This window comes from Camelus dromedarius, chromosome 12 (assembly GCF_036321535.1).
Source record: "Camelus dromedarius isolate mCamDro1 chromosome 12, mCamDro1.pat, whole genome shotgun sequence".
Taxonomy (NCBI): Eukaryota; Metazoa; Chordata; class Mammalia; order Artiodactyla; family Camelidae; genus Camelus; species Camelus dromedarius.
Window position 1 is genome coordinate 45,148,623 of NC_087447.1, and position 9,615 is coordinate 45,158,237.

The following is a 9,615-nucleotide window of genomic DNA, read 5'->3' on the forward strand; positions in this document are numbered from 1 at the left end:
CTTCCTGTTCTTTCAAAATCTCTCAAATTGAACTGGTAAAGCCATCATTCATTTGGGCATTCTCAGGGATAAATGAAAATAACTCTTCAGATAATGTTAGGGGAGGGCTGAGATGAAGGGACTCAATGAGAAGATACTTTTTTCTATAAACTATGTTATACCTGCAAAATCACACCTTCCTTGTTCGATCTTCCTCTCAGATTCTCAGCTCTTAATCTACCCCCTGTGGTATTTCTCTCTCACATGAAGGTGTTCTTACATGAAAAAGGTCACATTCTCCTTTTGATGCTGAACGAGAACATGTTACTGTTGTGGAAAGAACATCAGGGAAGCTTTGCTTTCCACTTTTCAATTTTAATTCTTAACTAATAGCACGTATAAAATTTTTATTTAAAAATCTAATAAGATCAGATGAAAGTTTTTATCTTGAAATAGAGAAAAACATAATAATTTATCAAAATTCCAAGCATGCATGATCTTTGATCTAAGTGTTCTACTTTTAGGCATTTAACCTATAGAAATACAGTTCTCCCAGAGGTGCACTAAGTAGATTGAATATATTCCTGAATGGATTCCACCTTTTTTATAGTAGTGAAACGTGATGACAACAAAATGTCCATTAAAACACCAGTTATTTATTTTGTTATACTTAGCTAATCTCAATAATCAAAACTCCTCTGAAGTAAGTTATTATCTTTCTTTTTTAAGAGAAGGACGTCAAGCCTTTACGAGATCAAATCTATTTCCCAGTGATAAACAGCTGGTATGTACTGAATGTGAGATTGAGTAATATTAAGAAAAAAGAGAAAAATAAACTGAACAATCATTGAATGCTTACTGTGTAATGGATAAATGATGTTGTATCATCCTCATCTTCTTTACAGATGAGTAGAACATGAAATTCATTGGGATTATGCAACCTCTCAAACTCATTGAATTAAGTAAGCAGTAGATCCAAGCTTTAAATCAGCATCTCCTGACACCTAGCACTGGTCTCTTCTCTACCTGACACTGAATTTCAGGGCTGAGAAGAACTCACTCAAAGAAGAATAAATATTGAGCAGAAAAGTGAGGTCAAAGAAACTTTAAAATAAGAATTTTATGCGCATACAAACGTATTGCATATTTGCTTCGGGCAGGTTCTTATGCTTTGGAGTAACAGAGATAAAAATCCTTTCAAAATGAACTCTTTCCTCAAGGAATGCATTCTAGGCAGGATGTAAGGGAACAAACATGAAAAAAGATCTCTAATCAAACAAGAAGAAATATTCTCAGGGCCCAACAAATTAGTGATTTAGATGAAAAGAAGTGGAGAATCTTAAAAGATGGATTTTTCACTGTGGGCTGAGTACCGAAGTGGACAGAGTTGAGATGTGAGCTAGGTTTTTGAGGATGAGTTGTTCTTGGGCTAAAATTCGGGTTGAATTGCTCTTCTGAATCTCAGAGGACAACAGGCTAGGCTAATCTCTGGTGTTAATAATATAATGATTAGTGAGCAAGTTACCAAATTACACACTTACATTTCTTTAACATTTTATTAAAGAATATATAAATCTATGTCTATTAGATACAAGTAGGTATTTGACTTATTTTAATGATGACTATAATTTTTAATACAAAGCATATTTGGATGGAAAAGAGTACTCTATCACCATACAGTTATTTATATTTTAAGGACAGCTCTTGTCTAGGACAGGTAACAGTAGCCCAGGCTTATTTGATAAAATTTTTTGAAAGGCTTATGTTCATATTTAAGCTGGTGATAAATAGATGTGTCCACCTACATATGCTGCTGTGTGTTAGCATCTCTGAACCTGAGTATTTAAACATGTCTAATTATGGATGTGTGTAGAGGACAATAAAAAAATAAATATTATCCCAGGGGACTATGAAATTCTAGACATGATAGCTCTCAGGGGTTCCCATTGTGAGAAAGATGTTAAACTGGCAAATTTAAATGTCAAAATTATATACAAGTGATTAGGTACCGTATTAGGGAGAGAATGAAAGTGGGGGCTGAAAAAAGTCTTATTCAAATGGTAGATTCCAGGTAAGTTATCACATTGCTCCTAATTAGTTTTTCTTGAGATAATGGGGGATCAGAAGTTAATTTGAATAATATATGGAAGAAAGTGGGGTGGGTATTACTACGGATTTATAAAAAAGTCAATCAAAGGAGGATTTGAGTAGAATGTCTAAATAATTGGAACCTGGATGAAGATAGCACAGGGGTAACTGGAAGATGTAGAGATGGGGAGAAGGTGACTATTGAACAACTAATAGTACAGAAAGGGATTAAGCTGAGGTCAAGTTGGGAGCATTTATTTAGATTCTTTGGCAAAATCTGAAAACATCTGCTTAGCCCCGTCCAAAATCTGCTTGGTCCTCACTCCATAAATAATGGGATTGAGCATAGGTAGGATGACCACATAGAGGTTAGCCAGGAGGATGTGGACATAGCGTGGAATGCATTTCCCACCAAACCTATAGGCAAAGACAGAAAAGAGGGCAGGGATGTAGAAGAGTAGGATGACACAGACGTGGGAGCCGCAAGTGCTCAGGGCCTTGGACCGGACACCTTGAGAAGGGAGGTGGAAGACAGCTCGGAGGATGTGAATGTAGGAAACAGCGATAAGGATGATGTCCAGGCCTGTGGAGAGCAGAGCAGCTGCCAACCTGTACCAGACATTAGTGGAGATATCAGAGCAGGACAGATGGGCAATGCCCATGTGCTCACAAAATATATGCGTGATGATGTTGATCCGACAGTAGTGCAGGCTCTTGAGGAGAAAGATGGAAGGAAACATGATGATGAAGCTGCGGGTCAGGGTGGCAGTGGCGATCTTCCCAATGACTGTGCTGGTGAGGATGGTGGCATATCTCAAAGGGGAGCAGATGGCCACGTAGTGGTCAAAGGCCATTGCCAGTAGGACTGCAGAGTCAGCCACGAAGAGGAAGTGGATGAAGAACATCTGGGTGAGGCAGCCATCAAAGGAAATATGGCTGAAACCGAGCCAGAAGTTGGCCAGTGCTTTGGGCATGGTGGAAGTGGAGAGCAAGATGTCAGCACTGGCCAACATGGACAGGAATATGTACATGGGCTCGTGCAGGCTTGGCTGGGAGAGGATGACACAAATTAAAATGCCATTGCCTGTCATGGCAGCTACATACATGGTGCAGAAGGGGATGGAGAGCCAGATGTGGAGGTGCTCCAGCCCAGGGATGCCAATCAGGAGGCAGCCAGCCATGCAAGTATCAGAGTTGTTCACAGCAGCTGTGTTGCTAACAGATAAAAGGGCCATGATTTTCTACAGAGTCCTCGCCTGTGCCATAGGAGAAAAAGAGCTTCAGACTCCGTACATTGGCCGAGAGCCCATATGGCTTGCAGTCAGCCACGAGGTCAGCGCACGGTCACAGGGCTCTGCACGTGTGTGTATTCCGTACAGGAAATCACAAGCAAGATCTGCACAAAGTGCACAGCTCTAGGCCCTGCCCACAGACAGGCTCTGTGTCCTTATTCAGAGACTCCTCGCGCAGCTATAAGATATTCAGGCACCTACAGGGCTCAGAAACATTGCCAGTGCCAGTAGAGAGCCACGGGTTCTGAGAAGAGCAGGGGTAGCTAGAAAATCAAAAACAATCTCTGTAATCTCTATGGGTATGTGAACTGGAATGAGGTCTGCAAAAGCCCCAGGCTCTGCACAGAAGGGCTGCAGTCTCGCCCCAAAGAGCAATTGCCCCTGCCTCGCAGACTATGTGGGAAGTTAGGGTTGGGGGCGGCGTGCCCTGCAGACCCGAGTCTCTCTTCTGCCAGTCACAGATGCTCTGACAATTACAGAGGCGGTGAAGGCAGCTGTGGCATTTAGAAATCACACTGGACAGTGTGAAAAATTCTGGTTCAGAGATCTCGGTCAGTGAGACTGTGAGATTTTGGACAAGCTACTGTCTTTTCTAAGAAACAATTGTTCAATCTTGAAAATGAGCGTTAAGTGTTGTCCCGGAGGTGTGTCACGTTAAATTTTGTCTGTGGAAGCCTTATTAAACTGTGTGGTGCTTCTGGAGTCACCTCTGTGGCTCTGAAGTGTGGTGTCATCACCCAGAACATGAAGGAAGGTGTGGAGCAATTCTTCTCAGAGCGCCGTCCCCGGGCCAGCATCATCCACGTCACCAGGGGACTTGCAAGTTCTTGCACCACAGACTTTATGAATCAGAAACTCTGAGGTTGGAGCAGCAATCTCTATTTTAGCAAGATCACCCGGTGATACTAATTTATGCTGAAGTTTGTGAACAACTGATGCGAGGACTGATGCTTTTACTTTCTCCTCTATCTAGTCTAGATGGCGATCTCATAGGACCAGAAACTTCTCAAACCTGATAGTTTCTGCTGCATTGTCCGTGAAAATGCTCGGGCTTCAACTAAAACTAAGCAGTGCTTTCCTCAACTCATGTGAAGTAAATGACACAATCATAGCAATAGACTTTACCACACGTTAGACCCTTTGACCCCTCCTCGATCCTGTTAAACTGTTCTCAGAAAGGCGATGAAACCTTTACCGCCGCCCAGATCCCTGTTCCTGCCTCTCAGTTGAACTTCCTTCCTACCTGAGACTTCGGGACTGTCAGGAGCCAACTCCTCACTTTATTATTCCACTCCTGTAAATTTATCTTTTATCTCTGCAAGCATTTCTCCACTCAGAGAAAGTAATGTCGATGCCACGCCTGCATTTTGATGTCTCCTCCCTTAGAGCTGTGGTACATTTCACTTTACCTAGGCACAGGAAAGCTCGTGAAGTCATTTATTTATTTAGAGAGTAAAAGACAATATAAATCAATTATTTTTTATCCTAGTCACAAACAACTATAAATTCAAGTGAAAATTTCTTTTTATATTTAACTCAAATTTTCAAAGCCTCTGCGTTAAGATTTACAAAATATTGCCAGAAGAGATTTTTTGAAAACGTAAATAAATGGAGACGTATATCATGTACCAGATCAGAAGACTCAATGGCTTGTTAAAATATAAATTTTCTCAAAATAAATACGTAGTTTTTAATTTAATTTAATTTCTCCAGCTTTATTGAGGTATAGTTGACAAATAAAAACTGTATATATTTTAGGTATACAATGTGATAATATAATATATGTATACACTGTGAAATGATTACCACAATCAAGTTAACATACTCATTACACTATTGCCATTTTATTTTTGTGGGCTTATCTTAAATTACTTTTAAAAATAAGCTGGATATACACACACCATACCAAAAAACACACAAGAACACAAATATACATATATACATATTTGCATATATGTGTATGTCTATAAGTGTGCACATGTGTGTAAGTATTTATGTATGTATGTACATCTCCAAGAATAATTTGCCCACCTATTCTCTGAATCCACTTTCTTTCCTACCTCCTCAAGGACTTTGTTCCATCAATTATCTCTTCTTTTCTTTATCATCTGTTACTCCTGATTTCTTGAGTATTTACATTTATGAACATTCAAATACTTTTAACCTTGAAAGTAAACAAAAATTTAACTACTATAATAAAAAATAGCTTATTCACCTAGCTTGTCTCACTTTTTGTTCTATCTTCTTTCCTCCAAAATCATACCTTTCATTAGCTACTCATTTTGGCTTTGATTTCTTTGCCCTCCACTGGTTCTTCTCTTGCCCCTGAACTTCCATCCTAGTCCTCACGAAGGGCTCCTCTGTCCTTGCAGGCTGGACCCCTGCTGGTGTTTCCTACTGGTGTCTCTATACTCCCCTCACTCTTCATGCTACCTGGCCAAGCTGCTCACCAGCCTTGGCTTCATTTAGCCTGCATGTACTAAGACCTCCCAAATCTACAGTTGCCATTTATTTTGCTTTTCAGACTCCAGATCTGCTTATCCGAAGACCTCCCCACTGGTCTCCTAGCCTGCAGTCCTTTCAGTATCTATTTTATTTCCAAAAAATCATTTCAAGCACATTACGTACTTGATTACAGATAATTTCCCATTGCTTAATAGATTCATATACACATGTTCCATGCTTTCTCTACTGATACTGGTCAAGATGCACATCTCCAAACCTGCTCTTCTTTCTCTGTGGTCTTTTGTGCATTCCACTTCCTCTGTCTCCACCCTCCTCATTAATCTAGCTAGTCTATAGTTCTCATTCAGGAAGACTTTTCTCATTTTCCAAGGCTGGGTTATGCATGTCCTCTGTGCTCCTATATTCCCCTGCACTTATCTATTTCTTTTTCAAGCACTTATCACACTGAAATATTACCATCTCTGATATATCATGCAGGACACATACAAATACCATAAAAATCAGGGGTTTATAATCACAGATCTTCTGTCCTCACATTATTTTCTTGTCTGTAGTCTGTGTCATTCATTGTGTTTATTCTTTCCACAGTATCACTCAACACACTCATCACTACATGCTCCCACTTTTGTCAGTCACATCAGCACCTGCACAAAGTTTTCTTCTCCAGTTTCAGTTCTCCATCTAAATAATCAACTTCCAAGGCAGGCTTTGTTCACAGTTTCTTCCTATCATTTATTCATGTGACTTCTGCTTTCATTCCAGTTTAGGCATCCATTGATGTTGACTCACCCCCAAACTAGGGAGCAAGTCCAAGTACTCTGCTTAAAGTTATCTGTCTGATAGCCTACTTTTTCAGAACTTCTACTTTTTAAATGCCCAATTTTCTTGCCCACTGATTCCTGCTTCTGTCATCTTTGGAAAAATTACCAGAAAAAAAGTGTCTCTTCTATAATGAATTCCTTTTTCTACCTGTTTTTGAATCCTTTACCTGACTGCTCTGCCCAGGAACTTTGTCCTTTTAAAGTGGTCCACCAAATGCAGTAGAATAACTTTTCTTGCCTTTGCTCCTTAATGTCTAAGGGCAGAACATCGTGTTTACGATTCTTGCGTCCTCCTTAGGAGTCAAGGATCACTTACTCATCAATCTCTCCATCCTCACCTGGACAATGACCCTCCAAACTTCTCCCTTTTGACTTCCCAGGAAAACACAATTCACTCTAGCTACCCTGGACAAATTTTTCTTTCAGCCCTCCACTCCTTGAACATTGCTACAGAGCTTTCCACTTACCTGGTTCCCATTCTCCATCCATCTTGCCATATTAATAACCTCCTCTCAATCCTGAAGTATCTGACCCAGACTTACCTCCCCAATGCCACCTTCTCGGACTCACAGTTTCTCAATTCAACATTTCATACACAGCTGAGGCTTCCTTAATATACAGAACTGAATCTTGGGTCTTGCTTCATATGGTGTTTACTTCCTCTTCTCCTTTGGGAGCAAAAATTCTCCTCCCTTTGTGTTCTTCCCTTCCTCATTCATACTGTAGTGTGTGTCAGTTCTTCATTTCTTTGTGTGCTAAGTAATATTTTAATGAATTGATGTATCATATTGTGTACCTCCATTTGCCCATCAGTGGACATTTGGGCTATTTCCGTCTTTGGGCTATTATGAATAATGCTGTTGTAAACATGTGTACGTCATGGCGATTTCTTCCGAGCACTTCTGGAACTTGAGAATCACCTGTGGTAACGTGAAGGCAGACGTGGCAGCTTCTTCATTCTGATATTTTTTACGGTTTGACCTCAGATACAGTAGTTTCTTCACTGAAATATTATTCTAACAGTCCGGCTCCCTTTTTTTGGAAACTGTTCTTTCAACTCTTTCAAATGTATTTAAAATTAGTATCAAATTATTCTCCAGGATTTCTGTATCAATAGACAGTCATACAAGTCTGTGTGTACCTTGTATAAGACTATCCTTTGCCCCATAGTTAAATGCTATTCATTCAATTTTATATATATATATATATATGTATATATATATATATATATATATATTTATTTATTTATTGAGAACTTGCTGAGGATAACCAAACAGAGAAAGCCATTGCTCTCGTGGAACTTACATTCTAGAGAAGAGAGATAGATACTAATAAGTAATAAACAAATGAATCATCACATGACAGGTTGTGATAAGTGTTATGAAGGAAAATAAAGATAATGAGGTTGAGAATAATGGGGGCAGCGAGTTGGTGCTATTTTAGATTGGGTCATCAGGGTGATATTTAATCAGAGACTTGAATAAATTGAAGGAAGCAAACATTCAGAGTTCTGGTTGAAGATCATCCCTAGTAGAGACAAAATTAATTGCCTCGAACCTAGAGACATGGGCTTGCTTGGAGTATCTGAGGACTAGGAAGTGGCATACTGTGGCTGGAGAATCAGTAGGGGTGAGCAGTTGGGTGGGAAGAGGCCAAACCATGCCGAGTTTTGTAAGTCATGCAATATAGATTGTAAATTTTATTCTTAGTGAGCTAGAAAAACATAGTAAGCGGTTTTGTTTTGTTTTGTTTTTAAAGCTTTTTATTTTGAAATAATTATACATTCACAGAAGTTTACAAGAAGTGTGCTGGGAATTCCCAAGCCTTCTATTCCAGCCTTTCCTTTAAGTTAACCTCTTAACAACTATACTACAGAATCAAGCCCAAGAGATTGATCGGCACAATCTATAGAGCTCATTCCAGTTCCATCATTTATACATGCATTCATTTGTGTGTGTGTGTGTGTGTGTGTGTCTGTGCGCAGCTCTGTACAGTTTTATCACATGTGTAGCCTATCATAACACCACGAAAATCATGATATTCAGCTGTTACAGGACCACAAGCTTCATCTCCTTTAGCCACAACCATCCCCTCCCTCTTCCCTAACCCTTGGTAACCACTAAACTATTCTCCATTTCTATAATTAGGTTATTTTACCAATGTTTCACAAATTTAATTATGCAGTATGTTTTTTTTTAGGGGGGGATAGCTTTTTCACTCAGCAGAATTTCTTTGAGGTTTATCTAAATTGTTGAGTGTATTAATAATTTGTTTCTATTTATTGCTGAGTAGTATTCCACTATGAAACTGAACCACAATATTTAACCGTTCACCCTTTGAAAGACATTTGTATAGTCTTCAGTTTTTGGCTATTATAAGTAAAGCTTTATGAATATCCAGGTACAAGTTTATTCATGAAAATATCTTTTATTTCTCTGGGATAAATGCCCAAAGTTCCTGGGTCATATGGTAAGTTCATTTTTAGTTTTAAAAAGAACTGCCAGGCAATTTTCCATAGTGGTTGTTGGGAAAAAAATGGAACTGAGAAATTATATGTTATGACCTATATGTTTAGAAATATTACTGGCTTTTACATGGAAAGTAAACTGAAGAGACACCATTTAAGAAGATATTACAATATAGACAGAGATTATGGCCAGGTGGACTAAAGAGGGAAAGTTAGAGTTCTTGGAAATTGTCAGATTTTGAATGCATTTTGATAGTAGAACAGAATTTAATGATGACCGCACATGTGATATAAGAGAAAAAATCAAGGATGATTACGAGGTTATTGGTCTGAGCAACTGGAATAATGGAGTCGTCACGGTGATAGAGATGATTTAAGGACAGGAAGGAAGAGTCTGATATCGGGCATGTCAGCCTGAAATGCTTATCAGGAATCCAGGTGGCCATGCTGAGAAAGCAGCTGGATCGGGGAATCTGGAGGATACATTTAGGAGTTAAACACG

General features: G+C 39.2%; 1 protein-coding gene across 1 annotated transcript; it reads right to left on the reverse strand.

The window, feature by feature from the left end:
* Window positions 1-2,010: 2,010 nt before the first annotated feature.
* LOC105098004 (olfactory receptor 52B6) lies at window positions 2,011-3,332 on the reverse strand. Its single transcript, XM_010990631.3, is given in 1 exon segment — window positions 2,011-3,332. A coding segment is annotated over 1 exon segment (1,011 nt). The 3' UTR covers window positions 2,011-2,321.
* Between the last annotated feature and the right edge of the window lie 6,283 nt (window positions 3,333-9,615).